The sequence below is a fragment of the Dendrobium catenatum genome, unplaced genomic scaffold (assembly GCF_001605985.2).
Source record: "Dendrobium catenatum unplaced genomic scaffold, ASM160598v2 fragScaff_scaffold_474, whole genome shotgun sequence".
Classification (NCBI taxonomy): Eukaryota; Viridiplantae; Streptophyta; class Magnoliopsida; order Asparagales; family Orchidaceae; genus Dendrobium; species Dendrobium catenatum.
In genome coordinates, this window is record NW_021318936.1 from 248,963 (window position 1) to 265,800 (window position 16,838).

General features: G+C 38.5%; 2 protein-coding genes across 2 annotated transcripts; both read left to right on the forward strand.

Annotated features, from left to right (window-relative positions):
* Positions 1-4,709: 4,709 nt before the first annotated feature.
* On the forward strand, positions 4,710-9,639 carry LOC110093459 (bidirectional sugar transporter SWEET6b-like). The gene is made up of 5 exons (XM_020818360.1): positions 4,710-4,752; positions 4,882-5,135; positions 5,231-5,392; positions 9,277-9,396; positions 9,517-9,639. Exons 1-5 carry the CDS (start codon positions 4,710-4,712, stop codon positions 9,637-9,639), a joined length of 702 nt encoding a protein of 233 aa, XP_020674019.1.
* Positions 9,640-12,340: 2,701 nt separating this feature from the next.
* LOC110093468 lies at positions 12,341-14,548 on the forward strand. The gene has a single exon (XM_020818367.2). The coding sequence runs from the start codon at positions 12,341-12,343 to the stop codon at positions 14,546-14,548; it is 2,208 nt and encodes a 735-aa protein (XP_020674026.2).
* The last annotated feature ends 2,290 nt before the right edge of the window (positions 14,549-16,838 follow it).

Sequence of the window (16,838 nt, forward strand, 5' to 3'; positions counted from 1 at the left end):
CATGCACGTCTTCGTCGTCGCCTATGCTTTCGGCCTACTCGTGTCTTACGCGAAAACCCAGAAGCGGAGAGGGGGTCCAGGATATCCGAATGGAAGAAGAGGAGGAGCTTCGGTCTTGGAGGAGGAGAAAGCCTCCTTGCTTGTGCGAATACCACTAAAGGGCCACTAGGGAGTGCGAATGGGCATCGGCTAGGGCAAGAAAATCGGAAGTGGATTTCTCCTCTCTGTGCGAATGGGAGAGCCCGCCCCAAAAGAGAGGGAGCCGGAGCTAGGGTTTTTATTTTGCTCATTATGCCAACGAGTCTATCCCGAGAGAAAGGGGGCGGGTTCCAAAAATAATCCGAGAGCTCCCCTTGAGATGGAGGCTTCGGGCTCAATTAGGGCACGAGAGAGAGAGAGAGAGGAAAGAATAGAGCCGTTCGATCAAAATTCTTGACCCGACGACCGTACGATTCAAATTGGCATGGAAAGTCAATCCAATTTTGATTAGAACCTAGTTATACCCAAGGGACTGAAATCAGGTTCAAATTGATTAAGATTTGGTTCGATTTGGGTCAACTAGAACTCGCCTCGACTCGAACAAAATTAATTCCATAAAATAAGATAAAATAAATCAAACTCAAATTAATGTTAATTTGAATCGAATCGGGCTCGACGAGGCTCGATCAACACGATCAAATACGTTCGAGGGAAAAGTTAAGCTAAAAATGAGGTTAACAGATACTAACATAAAATCTTTAGAATTTAAAGCACAGAAAAAGTAATTTAAAGATTTTGCATTCAATTGTGCATTGATTCGTTCTTCTCTATTTTATTGACTAAAAGGAATGTCAGTTTTAAGTCCATCTAAACTACACGACGGTGATGAATAACCAGTTAAAATGATATGCCACATGCGAAAATCAATCGATTGCAAAAAAATAAATATACAAATTTTCCAAAAAATCAAATGTAATATTTTCAAAGAAAGGTGGTCTAGTGTTTGAATAATTTTTCGTAATATTATGATTTGGAAAATTAGCCATTGATCAAAAATTCAAAAGCTTTTAAAAACTTATTTTATGAATACTGCTTTGATACCACCTGAAAGTGCCTAGATGACACAAAAAAGTGCTCTGATACCACTTGAAAGATCATTAGGGATGTTAGGCCCTATAAACTGGCCCAAAGCTAATTAAGAGAGATATGTGAATTGGTAAAAACTAATACAAAAATCAAACCAATATCACCACAATAAAAACTAAAGTACAGAAATTAAATACGGAAGTAATAAAGAAAGAACACACCGGATTTATAGTGGTTCGGTTAATCCTACACCTACGTCCACTCCTTGGAGGCACCCTCTAAGTATTACACTATAAAAGTGTCTCTCCTTTAGCCCCCACTGCTAGGCGGAGAAGCCCTTATAAAATCACTTCCACCTTCCCCAGTGCGGCGGAGTCGCCGGGTCCTTTGACACCAAAGAGATCTTCTTCTTTGGTGAACTTCCCTCGAGACAAGCCTTGAATCCGATGGTATTCAGGTGCGAGCTTGCCAGAGCAACCGTGTGGAACCCCCTCCACACTCCCTTGAGTCCCCCCTCACAGGATCTTCTCCCTCTCTCAAACTCCACCCTTTTCTCACTCCCTTTCAAGCTCTCCCTTTAAGTTTCCCCCAAAAGAATGAAGCTACAATGGCTTCCAAAGACACTTTACAAAGTGCCTTGACATCTCTTAAATAGAAGAGCTAAAAACTAGATCATTAATGCAAGTTGACGATTTTATCATCCATGCCAATAGGCATATCGTCCTGGCCGATTAGTTCAAATATGAGGAAAATTGTCCTGAACATCGCCCTGAAATGAAGCTGGACGATGATCAATCAGCCCGAACGATCTTACGATCGGCCCGGCCGATGTGATTATTCAAATCACCATTATTTGCTTTCCTTAATTGCTAGATTTATTTAAGAAAATTGCTCTGGATCGGCCAAGCCGATCTTGATAGGCCAGGATGATCCACCGAGATGATATCCAAAATATGTATTTTCTAAGTACATCTAGCGGCATATTCTTTTTGAATTGAGCCTATCGTCCTGGCCGACACAAAATCGTCCAGGACGATGTGTTTTATGTAATGACGACTGCTTTAATGAGAATGCCCTAATTAGGGTTTTTGCTTTTGAACAGATCATCCAGGCCGATATAAATATCGTCCCGGACGATGTTACCAAAAGTAGAAATCTTTAGGAAACAATAGAAAATCTTCCAAGTTACAAATCATTAGGAGCCACACCAAATACAATAGACTCAAGAAAGGAAAAAGTGTACAAACTGACTTAGTCCTAGTCTACCCAAGTTTGAGCTGATTTCAAATTGCAGTCTGATCGTGTGGACCTGAAATGTCAGTAGATAGAGAAGTCATAGAGAAATATGAGTGTTTGCTATCATCAAAATTATAAACCATGAAAATAGATCCGCAACATGGGAGACGAAAGTCAGAAGAACCATATTTGGCGGGTGATGAAGGTCAAAAGGACTGTAGTGGGTAGGGGACATAAGTTAGAAGGACCATAGTCAGCGGGCAATGGAGGTCGGATGGACTGTATTCTGCGGATGGAGCTAGTCAGAAGGAATGTAGTCGGCGGACAACGGAGGTCGGAAGGATCAATGTCGGTGGGTGATGGAGGTCGGAAGGACTGTAGTCGGTCAGTGACATAAGTCAGAAGGACCTTAGTAGGTGGGCGACGGAGGTCAGAAGGACCGTTGTAGGTGGGAAATTGAGGTCGGAAGGACTGTAGTCGATAGGAGACGTAAATCAGTAGGATCGTTATTTGATGACGAAGGTAATAAGGATGGCGTCAAGTAGAAATCCAGAAATGGACATAAATATAGTATCAAATAGATGTCCGGTGAAGGTCTGACAATAGACAGAAGTTTGGCGTAGGGTAGAAACTTGGCAACGAGCAAGGTCCAGCGTCGGGTAGAAGTCCAACGTTAGTTGGAGGCCGAGGAGAACTTTGGCGTTAGATGGTATTTGGCCAGAACTGTAGCGTCACTTGGAGTTCTTATTGGGTGGAGTTTCGGCGCCAGGCGAAACTCCGACAGTTGTCGAGGAGGAGTTTCTTCCCTCCTATCCTTCTCTTATTCTTATCTTGCTTCTTACTTCCCCCCTCTCATGAGAAATGAGGGGTCTATTTATAAACATTCTAGAGTAGCATGACCCGTAAATAGATGATAGATCAGGGGCAAATATGGAGTGATTCAGATGGACGACCGATATTGAATCATTTTATTGTGGACCGTTTATCATACATTTGAAGGTCTTAATGATGTCGAAATTCGGTGATCATGGGCTCATTGGATTTTTCTCGTCGAGCTCCTCGATTCGACTATAAGCATGTCACGTTTAAAAATCATTTGGTAATCCAAATTGTTGTTTGAACCTTCCAACAGCGTTTCGGGTCCTTGATTTGGACCCATTTGAGCTCGGATCGAGTTGAATTTGGTGTCGTTGGGTTCTTATTTACAAGACGCTCAGTTTGACTATAAGTTTACTAATAATAGAGTTCAAGTGATCCCGAATCTTATTTTTTAAGTTGCCAGCTTGATTTTGCCTCGAGATTCATGCCCGATCAAGATAATTAACTGATAACATATCATGATTGAACTTTTTTCCGGTAGCTATTTATTTATTCCTCTTAAGGACTTGTAATAGTTTTTTGCATTAACGTGTAGGCCCATCAGTGGGTTAAATTTACAATTTGATAGAACCAAAAAGCTTTTATATATATATATATATACACACACACCGTGACTTCTCCACATGGCAGTCAAATGTCATCCACTTGCTGACTTGATCGCAATTGCAAATTAGTTTTTACATGATCATTTTAATTAATTAGTTTTAAAATTAATTTTTTTTAAGCTTCATTTGGGAAGACAAATTATTAATTATTTTTGAAAGCAGCTTTTATTAAAAAAAAATTTTTGGTTAAAATTTTTTTTTATTATGTTATAGTCCACGAAAGAAATGACACATATATGTTCTCAGTTATATTTTTATTTTCATTGGTATAGTCGACCAAAGAAAGAACACATATATGTTTTTTTTTTTTAAATGTTAAAAGTATTTATTTACATTAATGAATAAACTTATATAAGTCATTCTGTTATATCAATGCATTATTTTTATTATTATAAATTCAAGCTCATCCCACGTATTTATTTACATTGATAACGCATGCAATTATTTAAAAGAAATTACGAAAAGGAAGTTTTTGTTGTTTTTTATTTAAATAAGTTAAATAAGAATGCTTAAAATTTAACGAAAAAGCTGACATACAGAATTTTTCAAAAAAACAAGTGATTGATGAATTTTTTTCGATTTTCTCAATGTGAATATTTCTTGAGATGCACGACGTCAACAAGAAAAATTGTTCGTATCGCCCTCGCCCAATTTAGTTGGAGCGACACAGTATTAAAATAACTTTTTAATTCATAGCTCTCGGATTTATTTTACATAAAATAGAGAAGATCCACCAGCTAAATTAATAAGCTATTTAAACGTTTATGCTCTATAATAAATATGTTAAGTGGGCTGAATGGCTATTCAACAGGAAGCCAAATGAGCAAGAGAAAGTAGAGAGCCAGTTACAACGTACGTGGAGCTCCCTCCTTTTTCCAGTTCTCTCTCCCCTACCCCGTAGCCTTCACTTGACGGCAACGATCGATGTTGAGCACCAATGCTATACGCAACATTATCGGGATCGTTGGTATATTTTTCGCATAAAATTTCCTTAAAAAAATACATGCATTAAGGACGCCTGATGCTTGTTTTTTACATTAGAAGTGCTTTAAAAAATCAATTCTGATATCATATTGCGAATATGATTTGTTAGCAGGTAATGTTATTTCCTTCGGACTATTCCTCTCGCCAGCGCCAACATTCATGAAAATATATAAGATGAAAGCTGTGGAGCAGTTCTCTCCAATCCCGTACCTAACGATACTTGTCAATTGCATGTTGTGGGTCTTCTACGGACTACCCATAGTCAAACCCAACACTATTCTCGTCTCCACCATCAATGGCGTGGGGGTTTTAATAGTTAGCAGCTACCTCATAATTTTCTTCTACTTTTCGCCGAAGAAGATGAGGGTAATTAGATTGATGTATTTAAAGTAATATTTTTAATATGATTTTGGTTTATTGAAGTGCGAAAAAATTGAAGGCTTCGGGTTTTCTTCGGGCAGATAAAGGTGTTGAGAATATTGGCAGGGGAGTTGGTTTTCATGACGATGGTTATTACTTTGGTGCTCTTAACACTGCACACGCATGACTCGAGGTCTCTCATTGTTGGAATTATCGCAATCATCTTCTGTATCGGCATGTATGCCTCACCCCTCTCCGTCATGGTATGCCTTAATCATTTTTATTTCTTTCCTATTGGGATATGCTCCATCACCAATCATTGTTCCACAAAATAAATGTTAAGAGATTAGTTCTTGATTTAGTTGAATGAGGGGAATTGGAATCACACACTTTACCATGATAATGATCAATCATGTTGTTTTTTTTTTTTATTTACAAGCTCTAATTGCTTGTTGCCTTTTACCACAAGATGAAATTGCAAGTGGTTTTAAAGATTTCCTTTATAGAAGTTTTGAACAAATTGAATCATAAACATATAGGCATGTATGTAAAAGGCCTCAAACGTGTGACCTCAGCTTGGTTGATAGCCTAAGCTCCTAACTAAATATTTAGGTGGGCTGCATCATTATATTAAGTAGGCATAAGAATAATGACATACATAGTTTGCATTGGTAGTGACTTCATAAATGAGTTTGCTTCTCTTGACAATATAAGCTGCTAATGCCTCAGACCATGACGTAAGTAATCAACACTCAAATAAGGATTCTACATTACTAATTTTAGTGAAGAACAATTACCATTATGATTAGTACACACATTACTCTCCATTAGAGATAAACACTAGGATGTTACTTACCTCCAAATCCTAGTCTCCTTCTATCTATCAAATAAAATAATCCAATAGTAGATAAAAGATTGGGATGGGGCCAATCGATGCATTCATGTTAGACATATGTGATGAGAATCTTCACTTTTTGTTGGATAAGAACCATCAAACATCTAATATAGTCAACATCTGGGGAAAAGTGATTAAATACATAAATGCTAGAGATTTTTACCATAGATCTTATTAGTTTAACTCAAGAATCTTCCTGTATGTTGACTACAATAGAGACGCACTAAAGAACCTCCTACATATTCCTTTGGCTAGCTAACATTTGAGTTCTCAAAGAAGAGCTCACTATTTTATATAATAAACTATATAACTATAACTTTTTTGTCTAGTATAATTATTGTGATTATAAAAAACATACTGTTTGGTTCCTCTTAAAAATTTGGCTATTAATGAGTGGAAGGGAATAAAATGATCATAATGCGCTTAGCACAAAAGGAATGATATAATGACACAAATGATTGTAGGATTCTCAAGAACAAAATTAAATCCGAGTTTGAGAAAAGAGAGAAATGAGAATCTGATATGTGAATCATATACAGAATATTTAAGCGCGCGCGCGCGCGCGCCCACACACACACACACACACACACACACACATATATATATATATATATTCTAGATTCACTTCAAGAACATTAATATCATCTTTATAGTCAACATATTGATAGAGATAAAATTCATAGCTTAAAGTCAGGTCGTTTGGATCAAGAACTTTTGCTTAAAACATAGTAAGCTCCTATCAGGAATTCATATAGTAGAACTATTATAATAAAGACATTATTTTTACTTCACTATAGTAATTACTTTTCATTAATGTTGAGGGTTTGATTAAAATGATCATTTACTAAAGACTTAACATGACAAACTTTGATGTTAATACCCTATAACCTATGATGTGGTATATGTACTTCTTAACAAATGATTATCATTTAGTTTATGATATCATTTTGCTATCAACAATAATAATTAATTATGAGAGTTTTCAAAACCTTCAGATATCATAAGCTTAAAGGATTATCTTTTATCATCCTTTGTTCCAGCATAAGCAACAGTGTCCAGTAACCATCTAATAAATGAAAATCTATGTCAGTGATAGTTCATATTTATCCAATAAATTTTCATAAATACAATTAAAGGTAGACTGCTCTTAAACCCTTCAGCTCTCAAGATTTGCCTTTAAAAGATTGAGAACATATATGCTGAAGAGAAAAATTAAGAGATTCACAAAATGAAAAAGATAATTCAATGATATATTTGAGTAATATCCTTTAAAATTTTAGAGGTTTTATCAAGGAGATCCTTTTTGTTCTCTTAAAAAGAAAAATGCACAGGTAGTTGCAACAACAACCTATTATTCTCTAATTTATATTAAAGTTATTTGGAAGAACAACATTAGAGCATTTGATTAAAAGATTATAAAACTGTTTAATGATAACTAGCATTGACATTATTGTGATAGTCTTTTCATTGTGTTGCATAACATGGGCATAATAATTTCTCATGATGACTAAACCAACTCACTCTTCAAAACATGTCTCCTTACTACTATACTTCATTAATTAGTGTGGGATTCAAAAATCCTTAAATGGTTTCTCTTGCCATTAGAATAATGGTTATTGGGTAGCATAGATGATCAACCCCTAATATAACTTTTGAGAATTACTGTAAACAAAGAATTAGTCTATATCTTTGAGATTTTTGTAACTAGTGTGGAAAATAAAATATGATTTATTCCAATTTTATGAGAATATGATTTCCCATTAACATAATCCTTAATTTTTAAATGCATCTTAAATATGATGTCTTAGAAAGCTTGATTAAATATAGTACAAATGTAGATAAAAAACTAGGTGATGTTGGTGGATAGCCTTATGGTGGGATTGATGGATGAAAATATCTTGGATAATTAGTTTATGATGGTTTGTAATCTAAAGTATATGGTTTAATGGTGAGGACATTTGTGAGGAGTAGACATAGGACAACCAAGACTATGTTTGGGCTATTTTAGTTTTGTTCCACATGAAATTAGTTTGTTGTTGAAATACTTAAAAGGAATGAATGCAGAGTATTAACTTTGAATATGAAGGTATTATATGATGATTTTGGTGGAGTTTTATAAAATTTAAAGGCTTATGGTAAGATGGAGACAAGACTATGTGCAAGACTAATTTAAGTTGGGAGCTTAAAATTATGGAACTTTTTTTGGTTTTGATTACTTGGATTATGGTTGACTAGTCTTGTGTAATAGCTAAGGTGTAGAAAAGATGCTAGAAAAGATTGAAAGGTCTTTTGACTAGGTTATTTTGGTTAAGGTAGGTGAAGAAACAATTATTAAAAAAGAAAAAAAATCATAGTTTTTTCATCATTTAAAGGATAACTTTTTTTTTTTCACATGGTATTACAATATTTAGGCATTACAAAGCCTCTTTGACTAAAATCATTTCACACAAAAGGATAAGAAATTTTTAAGGGAAGGTGGGTGCCAACCATTGATGAAAGTGAGAATTTCATCTAAATGTGATTATATATATATATATCCATTCTAACATGATTCCTTCTATAGATGGTTTATTAAATATACCCCACGGTAAAAAAAATACAAAATAAATAAAAAAGAAAATTATATTTTAAAATTTTTTTAAATGGGGTTTTTCTTGGGTACTTGACATTCCACTTTTTTATCCCTTCCTTGGGCTTTGGTCATAGCTTTTTATATGTAGACCTTACCTTGATTTTTTGGTTCATATGATATGTTGCATTATTGTGTCCATATCTTTTATGGGATCAAAGAATCAACAAAGGGAAACATAAAATAATTAGTGTAGTGTGAATTGTAATACATAAAATTTAAATTTTGTTAATTTAATATTTTATTAAAATATGTTAATAAATATGATATATTCTAATTGCTTATGTATGAAATCCTATTCCTTAGAATGTTTCTTATATAACATTTTCTGGTACAAAGAGACCTAAATTAATATTTTATATGCACAAAAGTACATTTAGTTAACAATGTTTTATTTTGTTTTTTACTAAAATTTGATGAAAAGCATATAAAAATTTATATTTTCTTACTAATAACGGTGAAATGAATTTTCATTGCACAATATAGTTGATATTTTGTACTTGTATACATTTTTTTAACTCCTCGCTTCAATGTAAAAGATGTGATGATGTTAATAAGTACTAGCTTAAATGCTATTATTGTCAAACTTTCTGAGCTAAACACGGCGTTTTGGCTTTTAGTAGAAGCTTGTAATCAAGACAAAGAGTGTGGAATACATGCCATTCTGGCTTTCCTTCACTGGCTTTCTCAATGGAGTATGTTGGACCTCATATGCACTCATTAAAATTGACATATTTTTATTGGTAAGCATTCTTCCCCATATCCTAGCGCACTTTTCTCTTGAGTTTTTAAACTTCATCATGATTCATATTTATTATTATTGATGGCTATTTTAAATATAATTTAAAATAATTTTTAAGCAGATACCAAATGGATTAGGAGCAATCTTGGGCCTTCTCCAGCTATTATTGTATGCATTCTACTATAATCACAATTCCATTGAAGGGCATGAAAACAAAGAGGAGAATGTAGAAATGGTTGTGTAGCATCAGGAGCACACGATAGTAGAAAGCATTCAACTGCAAAGGTTCAATCTAAAACTTTGCAACCGAGCATGAAAGAACCATCACGTGAAGCAGATTGATGCTATAACCTAGGATTTTTTTTTTTTAATTTTCTTATTTAAATGTTATGTGAAAATTATGTATTTGCTTAACCTTATGTAGTGTATGTGTTTGTTGGTGTCTGTAAGCATTAAATTTTATCTTGCTTATATGTGACTTGGGTGGCTTCAAAAATTTTTATAAGTTTAAAATTTAATTTTTAATTTAATAGAAAGCTTGTTTGCAAAACTTTAATTTGTTATTTTATGATTAGAGCAAACAAACAAGGAAAAAAGTAAAGTGCAAGAAAGAAAAGAAAGGACACAAGAAACTTGTTTATGTGGTTTGGCCAAAACTAAAAAATGAGCCTATGTCCATGCCTTGCCTCCCATGACTAGTAATTCACTAAGCAATTCAACCGCAAACAATGTACTTTCCAACAACGGGAATGTAAATGATATGAAAATGTAAAGTTGGTATATACAAAATCAATCACGAAATGAAACAATGAAATTAAAAAAAAAAACTTTCAAATTAGATTTGAAAATACTATTCACTACTTTGAACAAACTCACCAAAGATTATCTCCTTTGAGTAAAAGATGAAGATGTTTGATGGGGAGAGTCTTTGGAATCTTTATAAGAATACAAAAAATGAAAATCTCATCCAAGTAACTTTAGTAGAGAAGGTTTAGTGATGGGGACATCAGTTGGAAAGTCTACCGTCGACGTGGCCGTAGATCTACGGCCACGATGTACCCGATGTATTTTTAATTTCAGCATGATCGTTTTATTTGATGTAATTTTTATTTCTGCACTTTTCCCTTTTTTACCCTTGCTTGAGGGATTGAGTCTTGTAGCCCCTCGAGGGTATTTTAGTCTTTTATTTTTTTTATGACATTGTAATGGGCTATTTATAGCCTCCTTGTATTTTCATGGTTAATGAATGATTATTTGAGATTTCTTCCCACACTTGTGATTTTGAGAGCTTTGAGAGTTCTTGGAGAGTTTTGGAGAGATCCCTTGGAGAGGGAGATTGGCGCATCACCCACCAACCTCGGAGAAGGCCGGGTTCGTGGTTTATCTTTTTTTTTTTGTTTTCTCTTCTTCCTTTTGTTTTGGCTGAAACCCCTTCACCCCACCTCCCTTGCCGCAGGTTTCTCCACCCACCCAAGCCACTTCACTTCCCCTCAATACCCACGGCCGTCATCCCCAAAACTGACCTACCTGCATCCCGCCGGCCAACCTCCTAGCCGCCGGCATCCCTTTCATCCACCACCTTTCCTTTGTCAATCACCGGCCCCCATTTCGTCCTCCATACGAATTTTCAAATTTTGAAAATTCATTGTGGAAGTTTCCATATTTGCCCGACGCCAAATTAGGAAAGTTTCAATGACGTGCCAAATTCAAATTTCAATTTGAGCGGATTTGAAATTTTCGTCATCAATTCATCGGAGCGGATTAGGAAACGCATAATTACTTTTCCCCTAACCCCTCCCCCCTCTCTCTATGCCGTCGGCCCCATTAATGGGCCTCTCTCCTTTAATGCCCCATTAAGGGTGTTAATGCATGATAATTGAAATTCAAAATCCATGATTTTTCCCTCCAATTTTACTTAAATCTGAAAATAATTTCAGATTTGGGATTTACTCAAATCATATTCCACCTAATCTAGCTTCTTTAACCCTAGTCGCCTCTCCCCCTCTCTCACAACCCGCCGGCCAACCTCTCCCCCACCGCCCACCTCTCTTTTCTCTCTTCACACTCCTCTCAAGGCATAGCTACTACTTGGATTGGAGATGGAAAATAAATCCGTCCCTTGAGTTAACCTTGCTCATCACGACGTTTCTTCGAGAAGGATTCATCTAACCTTGGACGGACAATTTCGGAAGGTACGTGGGATTTCTACGACGTCTCTCCGTGAAGGTGATTCTTTCTCCTTCTTGATTCTTTTACTTTCGAATTCCGAATTCTTCATGAGAATTTGTTCAAAGCGAGAGATTGTGTCCCTTTGTTGCCATTCACTAGTGCTCGTAGGATTTGCTACTTCTTGGCTTTTTGATCTTGTTGTTAAACTAGGATTATGTTGAATACTATCCTACTTGCATTACTTTAACTTTCCTACGTGTTTTGATTCCGTTTAGCATTTTGTGCAGTTTGGCCTAAGCGAAAGTGACCGTTTATTAGTTTTATTTTGTGGTTTTAATCACTAATAACAAAATTTGAAATTGATCTTTAAATATTTTGTGCAAATTCCTAAATTATGCATGTAGTCCTGCATCATCTGGTATCAGAGTATGGTTAGGCTAGGATTTTCTTTCTAGAATACTTCCTAGGGTGTTACCTAACTTTTGTTCAAGTTTCTGCATGCATAACATTGTTAGATTTATGTTAAAACCCATTTTATGCTTGCTGTCCAGAATTTCCTGCAACATATAGCGTGCTGTAGGTTCACCGTTTAGGTGCCTAAGTGCTGTCAATCACTTCCCCACTTCAGCATTTGCATATAGAACCTTAACCCTTCGTTGTAGTTTGCTGTCCGTGAGTTTCCAGCACCATTTAGAGTCCCGATAGAGTGTTTTCCCTGCTGTAGGTTTGCTGTCCACTTCCTAGAAAACCTTCTAAGTACCCCATAGTGTTTAGAAATGGACCCGGAACAACTTAGCAGGACTTTAGACCTGTTGGTAGGTCAAATGGGCGCGATTAGTCAGCAACTTAAGGAAAACCAGTCTGACCTAGCGGAACTTCGGCGACAGACAACTGATAGGTTCGATAACCTAGAACGAGGTAGGAACCAAGCTCCCCTTTACACGCCTTCTAGACCACCTTCCATGTATGGGGATGATACTTTTCAAGATGATGGGCCCCCACGTGCCCCTTATCGAAATCCTCATTACATACACGACACCAACCATGACCCCGACATTCACTTGATGAAGAATATCAAGGTAGAAGCACCCACTTTCGATGGCACCTTAGATCCACAACTCTTCCTTGATTGGATCAAAGGTATGGATAGCTTCTTCAAGTGGTATAACATTTCTGAAGCCAGAAAGGTTAGGTTCGCGGAGATGAAGCTTATTGGTAGGGCTAGCCAATTCTGGTCGAACTTAGAAAGTCTTAGGGAGTCCCGCAACGAGTACCCCATTACTGATTGGGCGTCCATGAAACGTGAACTTAAACAGAAGTACCTACCTCCTTATTTCCCTAGACTCCTTGACAGGTGGAACCGACTTACCCAAGGAAGCAAACCCGTTAAGGATTACATTGCATCCTTCGATGATTACCTGATTCGTTGCAAAGGGGAGACCTCAACCACCCCCGCGCAAATTTTGTCGATGTTTCGTACCGGACTGCGGGAAGATTTACGCAACGAACTTTTTGCCCGGAATATCACTACTCTGGAGAACGCCTACAGCCTAGTGCTTGATCTAGAGGAGTCCCGTTCTCAGCATCCGAGTCGATCTCATGACTCTAGACCTTCGTATAGATCAGCCGGTAGTTCCACCTCGCACCCTCCTGTTTCACGACCTACTCCGGGGAGCACGACCCGACCACCCACGGGTCCACCTGCACTTAGATCTGACTCTAGAAGTAAGCCTCCTACCACGGATGCCCCTCGGCCCAGTCCCGGAACCAAGTGTTTTCGATGCCAGGGGTATGGGCATATCGCTTCTCAGTGCTCCAGTCCTTACAAGGTTTCGATCGTTGAGGAAGTAACTGAGGACGATCTCGAGCCCGAGGTTGATCAGGTCCACCAAGTGGAGGAAGAAGGCGAATACTTCGAGGAGGACGACGACACTACGGTCCTCAGTTGCCTTCGACAGCCGGATACCTCTCCCATCTGCGTGGTGAGATGTGCACTATCACACCCGACACCCACTGATGACTGGCGTAGGACCACAATTTTCCATACCTACACCAAAATCAAAGACAAAAACTGTAAAGTCATAGTGGATAGTGGTAGTTGCATCAATGCTATTTCCTCCAGCATGGTAACTCAGTTAGGTCTGTCTGTCGTTCCTCACCCCAACCCTTATAAGGTATCGTGGGTCAACTCCAATGCCTTGGAGGTGAAGGAACGAAGCCACCTACCCGTCTCCTTTGCCTCTTATAAGGAGAATGTCTGGTGCGATGTGTTGACCATGAATGTTGGACAAATTTTGCTAGGTCGCCCCTGGATCTACGATAACGATGTCCACATTTATGGTCGTTCAAACACCTGTGTGTTTGAACATGTGGGCAAAAAGATTAAGCTCTTGCCATCTCAACCCCGGGTTACGGATCCCACGAAATCCAACCCAACCAAATCCAAAAAGGGCGTGAACCTTGTCACCGCCAAGGTTCTAATTACTGAAGTTTCCCAAGGCGCCCCTTTATTTGCCTTAGTTGGCCGTGAGATTTCCACTGAATCGGACGAGCCCATTCCTGAGGAGGTACAGCCAATTTTAGGACAGTATGCTGATGTCTTTCCCAATGATCTCCCAGATCAGTTACCACCGCTTAGAGACATTCAGCATGCTATAGACTTCGTCCCTGGAGCCTCCCTACCTAACCTGCCCCACTACCGCATGAACCCCTCGGAACATGCCGAGCTTAAGAAGCAGGTTGACGAGTTACTGCAGCGAGGTTTCATTAAGGAGAGTCTTAGTCCCTGTGCAGTACCGGCCCTTCTCACACCTAAGAAGAACGAAACTTGGAGAATGTGTATTGATAGCTGTGCTATCAACAAGATCACCGTCAAATATCAATTCCCTATTCCGAGACTCGACGACATGCTCGATATGATGACGGGTGCAACTTTATTCTCCAAAATTGATCTTAAGAGTGGATACCACCAGATCCGGATATGACCCGGTGATGAGTGGAAAACCGCGTTCAAAATGAAAGATGGCCTTTATCAGTGGTTAGTCATGCCCTTTGGACTGAGTAATGCCCCTAGCACTTTTATGAGGGTGATGACTCAGGTGTTGCGCCCCTTTATGGGTAAGTTTGTTGTCGTCTATTTTGATGACATTCTTATCTATAGCCATTCCGTTGATCAGCACCTTGACCACCTTAGGCAAGTTTGTGATGTCTTGAGGAAAGAACAGCTTTATGCCAATCCTAAGAAATGTACTTTCCTCGTAGACCAAGTCATCTTTCTAGGCTTTATTGTTTCTGCACAAGGTGTTTCTGCCGACCCCGAGAAGGTTAGAGCCATAGTTGACTGGCCCGTTCCTCAGAACATTCGGGAAGTTCGCAGCTTCCACGGGTTAGCTACCTTCTATAGGCGATTCTTCCGAAATTTCAGCACCATAGTGTCTCCTATCACTGATTGTCTTAAGAAGGGAGATTTCCATTGGACCCCGGCTGCCACCAGAGCATTCGATGAGATCAAGAAATGAATGGTGGAAGCCCCAGTGATGAGACTTCCCGACTTCTCTAAAGTCTTCGAGGTGACCTGCGATGCTTCGGGGGTCGGAATTGGAGGAGTCCTCTCCCAGGAGGGTCACCCGGTAGCCTATTTCAGCGAGAAGCTGAATGATATTAGGCAGCGTTACTCCACTTACGATAAGGAATTCTACGCCGTGATCCAATCCCTTCGCTACTGGCGGCACTACTTGCTCCCGCAAGAGTTCGTCATCTTTTCGGATCGCGAGGCTTTGAGATACATCAATTCTCAAAAGAAACTTAATGCCCGACATGGATGGTGAGTAGAATTTCTTCAGGAGTACACATGCACTCTTAGGCACAAGGCAAGGGTCGAGAATAAGGCTGCTGACGCTCTCAGCCATCGGATGATGACTACTCTTGAGTTGAGAGCGGAAGTCGTGGGTTTTGATCAGATGAAGATGGATTATCTTGAGTGCCCAGACTTCAAAGAAATTTACTCTTCCCTGTCCACGGGCAGCACCCGCCTCGTGGACGATTTCCTTTTGGATGATGGGTACCTTTTCAAAGCCCAAAAGCTTTGTATACCTCGCACTTCCCTTAGGGAATTTCTTGTGTGGGAACTTCACGCTGGGGGCCTCGCTGGACATTTTGGTAGAGATAAGACGATTGAGGCTGTTGAGTACCGTTTCTTTTGGCCAAGCCTTAAGAGAGATGTTGGTATAATGGTTGCTAGGTGTCACACGTGTCAATTAGCCAAGCAACGTAAGCAGAACATTGGGCTTTACACTCCGTTACCTGTGCCTAGTTGTCCTTGGCAGGATGTCAGTATGGATTTTATTTAGGCCTGCCAAAGACACTGCGAAGGAATGATGCCATATGCGTAGTCGTAGATCGATTTTCCAAAATGGCTCATTTCATCCCCTGTTCCAAAACATTTGATGCTTCTCACATTGCCAAGCTTTATTTTAATGAGGTTGTCCGCTTGCATGGTTTACCCAAAACCATTGTATCGGATCGAGATGTTAAGTTCACAAGTTACTTCTGGAAAACCCTGTGGATGAAGATGGGTACTAAGATACAATTTTCCACTGCCTTTCACCCACAGAAGGATGGTCAGACAGAAGTAGTTAACAGAAGTTTGGGAAACTTATTGCGTTCTTTGGTTGGGGATCATATTAGAGACTGGGACACTATCCTACCCACTGCTGAGTTTGCGTACAATAATCCTGTCAATCGAACCACGGGTCTAAGTCCTTCTGAGATTGTATACGGGTTTAAACCTAGACAACTGTTAGATTTGATTCCTATTGTTGACCTCATTATTCGAGGTCAATTTTCCTGGAATCGACTCTAGTACCTAGGTTTTCGTAGCCTAGTGTAGATGTCGCACCCATAGGATTTCCCTTAGGTGGACGCCTAATGACGTAGCATCGACTCGAACCTATCACTCAACTCGAATCAAAATCAAAATCAACTCACCAATCGAAACGAAATCAAATCAAATTAATTCAAATCGAATTCGATTTCAATGGCTCCGATTAACCCGTTTTGACTCTTCACAAGTATATATATAATAATAATTGATACGTCGTAAAAAATTATCTTAATCACGCACAAATCTCGATGCAAAATCAAGTTTGGAAACTTCAAAAATTAATTCGGAGACCATCCAAACTCCGATTTCAGCAAACTTATAGTCGAACTGAGCGTCTCAGGAATACAAACCCAACGACACCAAAATCAACCCAATCCGAGCCCAAATGAGTC